We start from the raw sequence: 15222 nt of genomic DNA, 5'->3' as shown, positions 1-15222 counted from the left end.
TGATGAAAAGGCCTTCGATGCTGAAGGATGACTACTCCAGCATGTGCCTAAAGAATTTAAAAGGGAGCAAGCTCGGTGAGGACCAGTAGGTCCGAGCAGCTTACAAGAGGAGACTTGGCCCGCAAGGGCTGCTGGTCGCAGGCTCGGCGAGAAGGCTGGGCGGGGGCGCTAGAGCTGCAGAGCACGGGCGCGGGGCGCGGGGCGCGGGGCGCGGGGCGCGGGCGGGGGCCGGGGCAGGAGCGGCGAACCCCCTGCCTCCCACCGCGCCCTTCACCGACTCCCGGAACCTTGAGCGCGCGGAACCTCGCTGCTGGACCGCGGGCGCGGCGGACCCGGAGGGCGATGGAGCGGGCGCGCGGGCCGCGGGCCGAGGCCGACGTGCCCGGGGAGGAGGAGGAGGAAGCGGGGGCGGCCATGGCTGCCGTGGTGGCGGCGGCGAGTGGCGCGGGCCCGGCCGTCCTGCAGGTGGCCGGCCTCTACCGCGGCCTGTGCGCGGTGCGCAGCCGCGCCCTGGGCGTGGGGCTCGTGTCACCCGCGCAGCTGCGCGTGTTCCCGGTGCGCCGCGGCTCGGGCCGGCCCGCGGGGGGCACCGAAGGCAGCGGGGTCGGGAAAGAGATTGAGGCCAACCCCTTCTACTACCGCTACCGCGACAAGATCCAGCAGCTGCGCAGGTGCGGGCCCGGCCGGCGGCGGGCGGGGAGGAGGGGCGGCGCTCGGCCCGCGCTCCTGGTGTATCTGTATCTGGCGCTCTGAGCCCTTCCAGCAGCCCTGCCAGAGGATCACTGGCACTGTCCCCACTCTACAGATGGTTATCTAGGCTCAGAGAGGCTCGGTCACTTGGCTAAGATCACACAGCTAGTGTGAGAGCCGGGAGTCTCTGCGAAGCCCCAGTTGTCTTTCTGTCTGCTTTAGTTCTCAAAACGCTGAGGTCGACTCTTACGACAGCCCTTAGGAGGCAGGCAACTCCGAGAGACCTGTACTCATTATCGAAATGGGAAAATGGAGCCTTCCAGAGAAGGGACTTGACTTGCTCAAGGTCACCTATTTGAGTCAGCTGAGCCCTGTCCTAGGACTCGGGTTCCCAGGCTTCTAGCTGAGGACCCTGACTGTAAGGAAAGGAGATTGGGTCGGGGCAGGGCATCAAAGATTAATAGTGTTACAGTTGGCTCTCAGTTGAACTCTCCCATTAAGATGAGAAAACTGAGGGTCAGAGAGAGTAAGAGGCCTGCCAAAGGTCACACAGCTGGTTGGGATTTCTCTGACTTAGAATCTGGGGTTCCTAACACTACCCTTCACCTTCCAGAGAGAAGGACCTGGAGATTAGAGGAGGTTGAGGTGGGTATAAGGGGGCCTTGGAGGGTCCAAAGAGTTGAACTGGGAAGAGCTGAAAGAGATCAAAAGTGAAAATTGAAGGGACTTGGGAGAGAATCTGGCAGGGTGGGCAGACAGTTGTCTTAGGAAAGGAAACCTAAGACTGATACTGTAACTTCTTTGAGTTCTAGCTCATCTCTACTTCCACAGCCTTAATTTACTCTATCATCTTCACCCAGAATATTGCAGTCATCCTCTAACTCAGCGGTCCCCAACCATTTTGGCACCAGGGGCCGGTTTTGTGGAAGACAGTTTTTCCACAGACTGCGGTGGGGGGGGGAGGCGGGTTATGGTTTCGGGATGATTCAAGTACATTACATTTAATGTGCACTTTATTTCTATTATTATTACATTGTAATATATAGTGAAATAATTATACAGTTCACCATAATGCAGAACCAGTGGGAGCCCTGAGCTTGTTTTCACTTGCCACTCACTGAGAGGGTTTTTGTTTGTTTATTTGTTTTGGTTTTTTTGCGGTACGCGGGCCTCTCACTGTTGTGGCCTCTCCCGTTGCGGAGCACAGGCTCCGGACGCGCAGGCTTAGCGGCCATGGCTAACGGGCCCAGCCGCTCCGCAGCATGTGGGATCTTCCCGGACCGGGGCACGAACCCATGTCCCCTGCATCGGCAGGCAGACTCTCAACCACTGCGCCACCACGGAAGCCCCAAGACATGTATTTATTTATTTATTTATTTATTTGGTCACACTGTGCAGCATGTGGGACCTTAGTTCCCCAACCAGGGATTGAACCTGTGCCCCCTGCATTGGGAGCGTGGAGTCTTAACCACTGGACCACCAGGGAAGTCCCTACTGATAGGGTTTTGACAGGAGTCTGCAAGCAATTGATTTATTATGGTCTCTGTGCAGTCAAACCTCTCTGCTAATGATACTCTGTATTTGCAGCCACTCCCCAGCGCTAGCATCAGCGCCTCAGCTCCACCTCAGATCATGAGGCATTAGATTCTCGGAAGGAGCGCACAACCTAGATCCCTCACCTGCGCAGTTCACATTAGGGTTCGCGCTCCTATGAGACTAATGCTGCCGCTGATCTGACAGGAGGCGGAACTCCGGCAGTAATGCGAGGGATGGAGAGTGGCTGTAAATACAGATGAAACTTTCCTTGCTTGCCAGCTGCTTACCTCCTGCTGTGTGGCCCAGTTCCTAACAGGCCACGGACTGGTACCGGTCCGTGGCCCGGGGGTTGGGGACCCCTGCTCTAACTAGTCTTCCTCACTTCTGGTCTTAGACCCATCTACCCCCAGTCCATGTCACTGCTACTATAATGATCTTTCTTTGAAAGAATGACAGAGTAAATGAATGAGGATTTTTGCTCTCCTTCAACAGCATTCAGATACACTCAAGTATTTGTCATCTTAAAAACCTTTTCTTGACCTACATTCCCCTTCAGCCTTTTCTCACTGATCCCTTTCACAGACAAGCATCTCAGAAGAGTGGTCCACTAATATTCTGAATACTTCACAGCTCCTGTTCATTCTTATTCATGAACAAATGAATGTCTGGTTTTACTTTCCTTCCCCACTAGATCATTCCTGTGTCAGTATTTACACATACTACTGCTATCTCCTAAAGAGTGGCTTTCCAAGGCCACTCCATATCCTTAGTGTTCCATGCAAGGCCCTTGTGCTCTAGTACCTGCCAGTCTCCCTAGCTTTATCTAATACCAAAACTTCCTTTTAGCTCCATGGCCCAGTGCAAAGGAATAAAGGACTGATGTTGGGGGCAGGTGTTCCAGGTAAGGGGAGCAACAGAGCCTGAAACCACCTCAGCCATTTGGGAATATCTGAGCAAATTTTCATCATAATACCTGTAGCACTCTCACGTACTTATTTACGTCTTTCTGTCCTACTAGATGGTAAGCTCCTTGAGGTAGGGACTCTTTCTTATTTACTTCTGTATCTCTGAAGCCCAGCAAGTTAACCAACAGGCGAGAGACAACAAGTCAAGTTTGTTGAATGAGTGAAAGGGAGAGAGGAAGGAATAAGTCCTAGAAGAAGTTGAGTGAGATGGGAGGGAAAACTGTGGCTACAAAAGGGAAAAGAACATGAAGTAGAGGAAAAGGGAGGTAAGCAGTGAAAGCAGGGCCAAAAAAGGATCAGTAGAACCTGGGCCAAGTCAAGGAAAGAGGCAAGACAGAGCTTCGCCGTGAGGCCCAAGACTAACAGGTAGGCTATCGTGAGATATTTTTAAAGGAATTATAGTCCTGATTGGTTAGTGCTGTAGCATACTCACTAAAACCTGGGCTCTTGGAGCACTTATAACCCCCGTTCAGTGTGAGCCAACAGCAAGACAAGGCTGTGTGCCCTGCTGACCCCACTCCAGTCCAGTACCTGGGTTTTTGCATCACACTCTACACTGGTGAGAGCTTTAGGCCCACTGTATCTAGAGTGTGCATAAACGATTCCCAGAGAGCAGGTCCACGGTAAGGAATGATTTACAAATCATGTATATGAAGAGAGGCTAAAAAAGCTGAAGAAATTCAACCTAGAGAAGAGAAACTTAGGAGGTGACATAAGAGCAATTTTCAGGTACTCATAAAAAGAACTAGACATTTTCTCTTGTTCCTGGGGGAGTGAAAGATACAGAGAGGTCGACTTAGACTCTGAATGTTTTAATAATAAAAGATGTCCAGGGTGAGAGTACACAGGGCTCCACTGCCTGGGCCACCCCTCACCGTCTCCATCTGCTCACTGGCAACACTGACCTAGGCCCTGGTACTTGCAGCCCTGGCCGGGCAGGTGCCACACCCTACCAGGTTAGGCCCTTGGTGCAGCTCTTCATCGAGGAGGAGCTGGCCTTCTCCGGAAGGGAGGAAGATCTATCCAAGTACATGGCAGTGAAGGGAGTGGTGTTCGACATCACCTCCAGAAAGGAGTTACATGGAGGAGGAGCACCCTCCGTTGCCTTGACCAAGAAGGACCAGAGGGGTGACCAGGATGCCCTTGGAGCCTGCAGACATCACCCATGACACTACAGTTCTCATGGCCCGGGAGCTGGAGCCCCTGGATGACATCTTCACCAAAGTGTACACAGCCAAATATTGTCAGCTACACAGCCTGAAGCATTCTTAACAGATGGCAGCCCCAACCTGGACTTCACGCCTGAAGACCAGCCCCATTTTGACATAAAGGACAAATTCTGATGTTCCATCAACTGGAGCAGGTTCTTTGGAGAGAGGGTCAGGGAGAACTCAGGTGCTAAATCTGCAAAATAGGCTGCCTGAAGCCTCTGAATTGCCGGGATCTGAATAAATAGAGATTTGCCCTAGTCGGGGAGGGAAGGGAGATGTCTAAGAATTAGATGTGTTCCAGTAAAAGCTTGACACCTGGGATTCCTGCCTCAGGATTCTTGCATCTAACCCAGCAAGATGACCACAAAGTACCTTTCCCATCTTAAGGATTTAAATTCCAAATACCCAGAGTGTAAGTACCTGAGGGAGCAAGCCCTGTGTCACCCTAGGGAATATCCTGCAGGAGAAAAATGTTACACAGGCCCCTTGAGGATTAATAACAGTTGAATAAGTGGATTTCTTTTTCCACCTTCTTGATTTGTAGGCCTGTGCTCAGGCCTAACTAAATTAAGACAAATCCTTCAGCCTCTGACTGTCCTCTCTCTGTGAAAGTGGAACATGGTGCTTTGTTATTTCAAAATCCAGAAAGGCGGGCTTCCCTGGCGGCACAGTGGTTAAGAATCCACCTGCCAGTGCAGGGGACATGGGTTCAAGCCCTGGTCCAGGAAGATCCCACATGCTGTGAAGCATCTAAGCCCGTGCGCCACAACTGCTGAGCCTGCACTCTAGAGCCTGTGAGCCGCAACTACTGAGCCCGCGTGCCAAAACTACTGAAGCCCGTGTGCCTAGAGCCCACGCTCTGCAGCAAGAGAAGCCACCGCAATGAGAAGCCTGCGCACCACAAGGAAGAGTAGACCCTGTCTCCACAGCTAGAGACAAGCCCGCGTGCAGCAACGAAGACCCAACGCAGCCAAAAATAAATTAAATAAATAAATTTATTTAAAAAAAGAAAGGCCCAGGTGGTTTATCCTTTGGTTTACCTTTGATCAGGTCTGACCCAACTGCTTTTGAGTCCCGACTGGAGAAGTGCAGTGAGTTTCGGAAGCAGCCAGTGGGGCACTCCAAGCAAGGTGACTTTATCAAATGTGTGGAACAGAAGGTAAGACTTAGCCCTTTGGGTGTTGTTGGCTCACCAGTGCTCTACATCCCCACCCCTGACCCTTATCCTGGGAGTGGGCTCATTGAGGGGGTCAGCTCCATCCATAAATGGTATTCTGCTCTTTCTGGCAAGGTACTGTAGTCATGGTGGAGATATAAGGGGATGAAAAGGGTAATCTCTTCTCCCAGGGGGTATAGTCGAGTGGTCAAGGAAGGGCACACATGTAGGGATCAGGGAGGAAAAAAGGGCTTAATACATGTTAGCTCTTACTGGGGAAAAGCATGTTGAAAGCTGTGTATAGTCAGCCCTCCCTACCTGCAGGTTCAGCATCCACAGATTTTGCATCTGTGGATCCAGCCAACAGCTGATAGAAAGTATTCAGGGGGGAAAAAAAACTGTAGAAAGTTCCAAAAAGCAACACTTGAGTTTTCCACTTACAGGTAGCTATTTACATAGCATTTATTGTATTTACAACTATTTACATAGAATTTACATTGTATTAGGTATTATAAGTAGTCTAGAGATGATGTAAAGTGTATGGGAAGATGTGCGTAGGTTATATGCAAATACTACACCATTTTATACAAGAGACTTGAGCACCTACAGATTCTGGTGTCTTCAGGGGTCCTGGAACCAATCCCTGACTGATACCAGGGGACAACTGTATAGGGAGATTAATCTAATGCAGTGCTTCTCAAACTTTTTGACCATGACCCATGGTAAGAAATATATTTTACATTGCAATTCATTACACATATATGTATATAATTATAACTGAAACAAATGCTTACTTTTACTATTGATACATGCAATGCACTCTTATTATTATTTTCATCTTTTAAAAACTTTGGCCACAGTCCACTAAATTGATTTCACAACCTATGATTTGAAAAATACTAATCTAAGGTGGTGCACAGAACAAATTGGAGTGGGAGAGGCCAAAGCCAGGGAGAATATATCCAGGTGTGGGCTGCATGGGCCTGAAATAAGGTAGTTACAGTGGAAAATTGGGGTTCTACATTGTAAAAGGAGAGATGTTTATTTTACTTGGAAAATAACTTTTTTTGCCTTGGGTATCCTAAATTTTAAGAGAATCCACTCAGTCTTTTAATAACTGGTTGAGTTAATTAGAATAAGAATAGTTAATGGGTTAGTCATTACAAGGTTGGGGAGCAAATTCAACTTGTGATAAATGTAGTTTACAATTTTATATGAACAAATAACTTTCTACTACAAATATTTTATCAAATGTAATTTCCTTTAGCAAACATTTATAGTGTCAAGATTACAAATAAATAGCTATGGGAAATATTACTGTATTATAAACTTTCAATATTATCTGGGAAAGCTTTTTGCCCCTTTTTGAAACAAGACTTAGAAATTCAGCTTTACGATGACAAGAGCAGAATAAGTAAAGATTTAATTTAAATTATGGCAACTCAGGTAAATATTCACTTACTGTCTTTCTTACCTAGCTAGAGGAAGGCTAATAGCTAATGGGTACATTTCTAAAGCCTTTTCTTTACTTTGAGTCATTGGTTCCCTACCACGTGATACCCAACATCCCCTTTTTATAATAAATTATATTTAATTCTCTCTAATTCTACCCTGAAATGAAATGTAGACAATATAACCCACCTACACACATAATTTCAGGGGGAAAAAATAAATATAATGCCTTAACTGTAATAAAAGGAAGTATTTTTTAAATAAAATACAGATTTCAGCATGTAAGTTCTTGGGCACGACTATGCTGTGAGACCTAGTACAGTCATCAGGTTCTTTCACCTCTATGAAATCACCATAAATACGTAAGCAACAAATGCAAACTGGTACGGGATGTTGGTAATTATAAAAACTCCCAAACCATAAGCAGTGTTGTTATCAGTGACCCTCATGAGATTCCACAATGTACAGTCTTCTCTTAAGTTACATAGTAGTTGCATTTCTGAAAAATTCAGTATTGAATAAAACTGTTTTAAAAAGGAGAAAGAAAGAGAAAGGAAAGGAAGGAGGGAGGGAGGAAGGAGAGAAGGTCTGGCTAGGATCGGAAAGTTGTGTGGGATGAGGGGAAAGTCATCATGTAGAACTCATCTGCAGAATTGCAGCTCATTTACCACCGCTGCCGCTCCCGTAAATGCAGGTGAAACCATCCAGTCAATTATTGTGATAACAAAAAAACAGGTCCCCATAGGTTTCCAAAGCATCAGTAGTAGGCATGCTTTAAATGTTTCATTAATTGCTCTTGAGACTTTGGGCACATAGGGTGTATCCAGTAGGTTTTTCTACAGCACGCTTTTGTCTAATGTGCGGGTACTGGTTCTACGGACATCGTTCATAAAAGGTTTGGATTCATTAAAGCACAGAGTAATGAAAAACAGGGTTTAATGCAGAAAGTATGTTTCAGCTTCAGAATCCCAGGTGTGGATTGCACTCCTCTCTGAAAGGCACAGAAATTGAATGGAAAACTTAGAACAACACATCCCTACTGTCAGAAACAACTCAAAATTGTATTTCCTGGCCATGGCCTTTATCTGAGAGTGGGCTAGGAGAGAAAATAATCACTTTCAGTTGTTCCTGGCCTTTTTTGAGGGGGAGTCTAATTTGAGGGAGGGAATACTAAGATGGAGTACTAGAAAAGACTCAGTAGTCTGCTGAGGTTGCCTGACTTCAGAAGTGCTGTCACAGATAAGAAGCAGCTTGGAAAATACATCATTCCATTCTTACCTCCTCTGTGGCTCACTGGGAAGGAGAGCACAGGAAACCCAAGTAGGCTTGTTCTGGGAAGGATTCCCTCATCCATGGTGGCAGGGATAGAATGGACTCTCAGTACCAGTAGATGGTGTTTACTAACAAAGAACTCCTTTCTCATCTCTGTATCTCAGAATAAGTCAAAGAAAAGTTGTCTCACAAACAGTAACTCTTAGAACAGTGTGTACAGTTACTGTATAGAGTGGAGAGAAGTGAGTTCTGAGGTGCAACATTACTAAATGAGTTATTGGGCACCTCACCTAGGGAGGGTGGTCTTCTTCTTAAGAGTAAAGTATAGTTTAATATCCTGTTCCATTGTATATTTCAGACAGACACATTGGGGAAACAGCATATGAGCAGAGGATTCACCAAGGACAAGGTAGGTTTCTAATTAAATATCCAAGCGTGAATTCATATGGAACATCTATAACAAGAGGCTGCAATTTTGAACATATTTACTGTGGTTCAGTGATTTTGTGATTTTCTAACTGTGGAGATGAGAGATATTACTACGAATTTTTGTTATGACCTTGATATGACTCCTAGTATAGTGTGGGTCCTGGGGGTGCTAGAGGAAATGTGAAGGAAATGTAGTGTACTACTTCCTACTTTCTATAGGAAGTAGATTTTTTTTTTGGCCACGCTGCGCAGCATGCGGGATCTTAGTTCTCCAACCAGGGATTGAACCCGTGCCCCCTGCGGTGGAAATGTGGAGTCATAACTACTGGACCGCCAGGGAAGTCCCAGGAAGTAGTTTTAAAAAATCAAATAAAAACATGTTTACTCTGTCATTTAACTTGCAAATAAGGAGCCACTTCTGGCAGAATAGCAGTTAAAGGTAACAACCGAACTCTCTCCTCTTAGGAGCCCAGTAGATATTCCCTGAAAATAGAACTGTGAAACCTGCGCTGGGGGCTCCCTTTTCTGAGCATGTGGGTTTTCTTATACTCATTCTCCACGTATTGAAGATCTGCTTTACTGTCCTCCCATGTTGCTTCCCACAAGGCTTATGGATAAACTGTTTTATTTTTTTAATTGTGGGTGTTAATTGCCTTTTATTTTCTCTTTCAGACTCTCAGTTCAATCTTTAACATTGAGATGGTGAAAGACAAAACTGCAGAAGAAATAAAACAGGTAATGAATGAAAATGAATTGGCATACTTTATGAAAATGTGTGCTCTGTGAACCAAATCTGAAAGTAGAAAGGAGCATACATTTCCTGACACCTCTTTCTAGCCAAAATGAAAGGCAATCATTGAAAGCAAAAATGATGAATTACATGAAAAATAGTGCATACAAAAACTTGGTCTCACTCCTATATATCTAATCAACTCACATTTCCCCTTTCTTTTTCATTCCTGTTGTCCACATCTTATTTAAAATCATCACTACTCTATGCCTGGATGACTACCTTTCTAAATAGGTTTCCCTGCTCTAACTTCTCCCACCCACTCTCCCCCTATCATATCCTCACCAGTTCAATCCTCCTAAAGTTCTACTTCACATAGTGTATTGGTTAAGAGCACAGACTCTAGGACCAAGCTGCCAGTTTTAAGTCCTAGCTCTGACACTTACTAGTGGAATGACTTTGATAAGTTAGTTAACTTTTGGAGGCCTCAGATTCCCTATCTGTAAAGTGGACATAATAATAGTACTTACCTCATGGAGTTATTTGGGGAATTAAATGAGTTAATATTTATAAAGTACTTGGAACAGTGCCTGGCACAGAATAAGTGCTATATTTGTGTTTTTAAATAAATAAATATTATGTTAGTAACCTGCTCTCAAATATTCAGTGACTTCCCATATTCCTTTGCTTGACATTCAGAGTCCTCCATTATTTTAGGACCTTCTGCAGGAAGCTTCCTGGACACCTTCCTTCAAACCATGTGTGATCTATTCCGCTTGTTTGGCCATTCCATATACCAAGCATTCCATATTGCTTGAATTAGCATTTGTAAATGCTATTTACATTTTCACATCTGATTCTTTCCTCTCTAATTAGAATATAATAAGCTATTTATTGGCATTCCTTATAGTTCCATGAATTATATTTTAGGTCTATTGAGAGAATCAAAATAATAATAAAAGCAGTATACTACGTGTCAGGTACTGTACTTAGTGCTTTATATACAGTATTTCATTGTATTCTCATAACCCCCTTATAAAGTAGGTGCTATTATTCCCAATTTACAGCTGAGGAAACTGTAACTTAAAGACATGAAGCAACTTAGTGGCAGAGCTAGGACTCAAACCCTTGTCTGTTTGACTCTACATCATATTCCCTTACGGGAAGCTGTGCCAATTGCTGTGGGTGTCCTTGAGCGCTGTGTCATTGATTTCAGCAGACAGTTATTAAATGTCAGCCTCTGTGCCAGGCACAGAAATAAATGAGAGAATCCCCAGCTCTCAAAGGGTTTCAGCCTAGTGGAAAGACAGACACAAAAACAAAAAGAGAACAGCGCAGAGTTCTAACTTCTGTTAATAGAGGCTTAATGCAAAGTCTCCAGGAGACCTGAAACTGCCTTTGGGAAGAAGTGCCAATAGAAAGTGGACACCAGGCATGTCCTTTAGGGGAGAGAGAAACCAGGCCCAGGAGGCCTGATCATCATATGACAAATATCATTTAGACCTACATTTTTAGATACGAATTTGTGTTCATTAATATAATTTTGAGTAACCAAGGTCAACTATGTTAGGGAACGTCTGTCAGTCTCATAAATTCAGTGTGGATTCATAAACTATCTTCTAATATAAATTAAATAAAAATAAGCAGGATATGCTGTCCTTAAAATGAGGAGACAGTGTTTTTTTTGTTTTTTTTTTTTGTTTTTTTTTTTTGCGGTATGCGGGCCTCTCACTGTTGTGGCCTCTCCCGTTGCGGAGCACAGGCTCCGGACGCGCAGGCTCAGCGGCCATGGCTCACGGGCCCAGCCGCTCCGCAGCATATGGGATCCTCCCAGACCGGGGCACGAACCCGTATCCCCTGCATCGGCAGGCGGACTCTCAACCACTGCGCCACCAGGGAGGCCCGAGGAGACAGTGTTTTGACATGCAAAAAAAAAAAGGGAAAAAATGAAAAGCAACCTTACTGCATTGATAGAGTGAGGTCCTAGGAGGTAATAGTCCTTCTGTGCTTTGTGTTGGTGAGATCACACTTTGATTAGTATCTTCAGTTACCCCCCTCCCCTCCCATTTTCATGGGAATGTTGACAAAGCAGAGCAGCTCTAAAGGAAAGTGACCCAGTCTTCAACACCAGCTCCCTCAGGTGTCACCTTGGCTATGATGCCTTCCCCAACCTCTGTGCCTTTGCTACTGCTTGTCATTCTCTGCTTAGAATGTGTCTCTTATCTTCTCTCCTACCTGTTTATCTTCCCAGACTCCCTGTTCACCTGGCTAACTCCTGATCATTCTTCAGGATACAGCTCAAGTGTCGCTTCCTCTGCCACTTGTTCCCTAACTTGGATTAAGTGCCTCTTTTTTGCCCTTGGAGCACCTTGGCTTTGGTTTGCATTGTAATTCTGTTGTGCTAAGCACAAACATTATTTCAGTAGTCTTCACAGTAATCCTCTAAGGTTAATATTACTATTTTATTGAGGAGTATATTGATATAGTTCAGTGATTTCCAGTAGTTTTCCCAAAGTAGCATAGCCAGCAAATGATAAGAGCTGGGATTTGCATCCAGATCTGCCTGACTTCAGACCCTGGTTCCGAATGACTGATCCTGGCTCTCCGAGAGGGCCCACAGTTGGCCGGACAGTGCGGGTTTTGGGAGAGAAGAGAGAAGATATGATAAAAAAAAAAAAAGCTTGTCTATTACACACAAGGCACACCTTAGGAGAAGTGATTAACAGGGTCTCAGAATCTGTTTCTCTGATAGGAATTTGTTATTAAGAGTTACAGATTAATCATCTAGAAGAGTAGGTGGTATTAAATCTTTTTTGTAATCATGTACTAGTAATAAAAGTATTACGTTGGGTTTTCCTCCCTGTTATCAAATAGCATATTACTCCGAGCAATGAAAGCTGTCACCACTTCTTGGTACAGGTTGAAAAGGTTACTGATGTGTCACAGACACTCTATCTTTTTTGTACAGATTTGGCAGCAGTATTTTGCAGCAAAAGGTACAGTCTACGCAGTTATTCCTGTAAGTAGTTTGGAGGGGAAAATGAAAGTGTTATAACATGAAAGTCAGGGCTCTAACCTTAGCAGGCAGTTGCTTTTACTTTTCCTATGTTTATTGCCTCTTGAGAACTTACATTTATAGCTCTGAGGGTTTTTATTATGCCCTGAGAACCAAAGATTGGGAGCTCCATATGGTATATTTATGGCTTCTGTTTTTCATCTTTCTGGTTTAGAAATGTCTCTTTGAGTCAAGTCTCTGACAAGGGAGCATGGTGTAAGTTTATGTTGCTGAGCAATTTCCAAGTGTCTTTTATTTCTTTTTGGTGTTTTCCAGCCAAGCTGTTGGAATTTAGGACAGGGCCTCTGGCCTAGCTTTCTTCCCTTCCTGTCTATGAGTAACCTATACCTGAGCTGACTTGGAGCTTCCTCCTAGTCTTTTTCTGGCATTTCCCCTTAGCAAGAGACTTTTTTTTTTTTTTTTGGCTTTCTCAAAATTGCTTTCTTGGAGATAGTAACGGGCCACTGCTTGACCATTAAGATCTGTGACTGGGAAGGAATGCTGCCGACTTCTTCTGGTTTATGTCCTGCTGCCTTCTACCAGAAGAAAGCATTTAATGTACTGGGTTATCAGCTAGTTCTTTAATTGTTCTTCTCTGAAGAGGAAGTAGCTTTAGGTTAAGTTTATATCAAGCACCCAAATATATACTGAGCTTACATGTGTAAGTTTAAGGAGGAAAACTTGCAGATGGAAAAATAAAGCCAGGCCTTTTGGTTGTTGTGAGAGTATTGCTATCTTTTATTTTCTTTTAAGAAAATAAAAAGATCTTTTACATATATACCCTTTCCTTTCATGAGTCCAACATTCAGAAGGCTCAGCACTTTTCATGATATTTTAGGTCTCCAACGCTGACTCATTGTTTGAACAGGCTTTCTTAGCTCTCCCTGGACAAAGTCAGTGACCTGTTGTCTCTGACACTGGGCAGAGTCCCCTGAAGAGTTAGAGCATTTGCAGTATGCACTCTTCACACATAATTCTGATATTGAACAGGAAAGCATACCTCTGCTTTTTCCTCTTTGTTGTAAGAGGGATTTGTAAATGATGGAACTTGGGATTGTTTTAGTTGTATTTTAGTTCTAGAGTTCAGTCTTGGTGAATTTAAATGTGATTGTGGCCTTTTATGTTTTCTTGTTTTTGAATTTTATTCTCTTCTAACCTACAGAAAGAGAAGTTTGATCTGATCTGGAACCGAGCTCAGTCCTGTCCAACAGTAAGTGTCCAGTGACCATATGAGGATTGCTTATCAGTGCTGCCAGACAAGGATGTTTCCTAACCAATCTCTTCATGCTCCATACCATCTCACATGTTATAGTTATTTAACAAAGACGCTCACATGTTGATTGTACTGATAAGTAACATTTTTAGCCTTATGAAATCATGTGGGTTTGGCCCAATAAGCCTGTGGCTGTTTAGCTCTCTGAAACATCTCAGCCCTTTCTGATGTGGATCTTAATTTATTAATATAAGTGAATGTTGGAAGCAACACCTGAGACCTTAATCTTTTCAGCCTCCTTTAAGTTTCTCTTTTATTGGCAGTTTCTTTTCAGTTTTGGCCATGCTATTTTGATTATATATACCTAAAAGGAATTATGAAATTGTTGCTGGGGTATTGAGCTGCCAGAAGACCTAAGAGAAAGGGAATAGGTGAGATGGATCAGCTGACTTGGTGTCTATACTGATTTCTAAGATTCTCAGAAAATGCTTCTAAACATTGCTGAGAGAAAATAAAAAACATCTAAGTAAATGGAGAGATATACTGTGTTGGACGACTCAATATTGTTGTCATTTCTCTCCAAAGTGATCTCTAGATAAAATATAATCCCAATCAAAATCCTAATAGGCTTTTTTTCTTTTTTTTTAAATTGACAAGCCAATTTTAAAAACTTATTTGGATATCCAAAGGACCTAGAATAACAAAACAATTTTGAAAAAGAAGAACAAATTTAGAGAACTTACATTACCTGATTTCAAGACTATGTTTTTATAAAGCTACAGTAGTGAAGACAATGTGGTAACAGCATAAAGACAGACAAATAGATCAATGGAACAGAATAGAGAATTCAGAAGTAAACTAATGTATGCATGGTCAGTTGTTTTTCAGCAAAGGTGCCAAGGTAATTAAATAGAGAAAGGATAATCTTTTCAACACATGTCCAACAAATTGTGCAAAACAATTTGAGTATCCATATGCAAAAAAATGAACCTCTACTCTTACCTCACACAGTATCCAAAAATTAACTCAAGATCTAGAAAAAGGGCTTCCCTGGTGGCACAGTGGTTGAGAGTCCGCCTGCCGATATAGGGGACACGGGTTCATGCCCCGGTCCGGGAAGATCCCACATGCCGCGGAGCGGCTGGGCTCGTGAGCCATGGCCGCTGAGCCTGCGCGTCTGGAGCCTGTGCTCTGCAATGCGAGAGACCACAACAGTGAGAGGCCCGTGTACCACAAAAAAAAAAAAAAAAGATCTAGAAAAAAAAAAAGATTGAATCTTAGTGACCTGGGCTTGGCAGAGATTTAAGTACCGATAAATCACAAAAAGCACAAAACCATAAAAGAAAAAATCAATAAATGAGATTTTGTCAAAATTAAAATTTTCTCTTTGTATACCCATGTTCATAACAGCATTGTCACAGTAGCCAAAGGGTAGAAGCAACACAAGTGTCCACTGATAGATGAATGGTTAAATAAAATGTGATATATACATGCAGTAGAACCTTATTCAGCC

At 43.8% G+C, this 15222-nt stretch overlaps 1 protein-coding gene across 1 annotated transcript in view; it reads left to right on the top strand.

The window, feature by feature from the left end:
* The first annotated feature begins 203 nt into the window (after positions 1 to 203).
* Positions 204 to 15222, top strand: part of ATPAF1 (ATP synthase mitochondrial F1 complex assembly factor 1) — a 26899-nt gene continuing 11880 nt past the window's right edge. Inside the window, exons 1-6 of the mRNA XM_060089767.1 lie at positions 204 to 671; positions 5453 to 5561; positions 8641 to 8691; positions 9384 to 9446; positions 12410 to 12460; positions 13659 to 13706. Of these exons, the coding sequence (XP_059945750.1) occupies positions 343 to 671; positions 5453 to 5561; positions 8641 to 8691; positions 9384 to 9446; positions 12410 to 12460; positions 13659 to 13706 (651 nt within the window). The 5' untranslated portion in view covers positions 204 to 342. The remainder of the gene's footprint in view (positions 672 to 5452; positions 5562 to 8640; positions 8692 to 9383; positions 9447 to 12409; positions 12461 to 13658; positions 13707 to 15222) is intronic.

This window comes from Mesoplodon densirostris, chromosome 2 (assembly GCF_025265405.1).
Source record: "Mesoplodon densirostris isolate mMesDen1 chromosome 2, mMesDen1 primary haplotype, whole genome shotgun sequence".
Lineage (NCBI taxonomy): Eukaryota > Metazoa > Chordata > Mammalia > Artiodactyla > Ziphiidae > Mesoplodon > Mesoplodon densirostris.
Note: the sequence above shows the minus strand (reverse complement) of the source record. Positions and strands in the feature narration are given on the sequence as shown.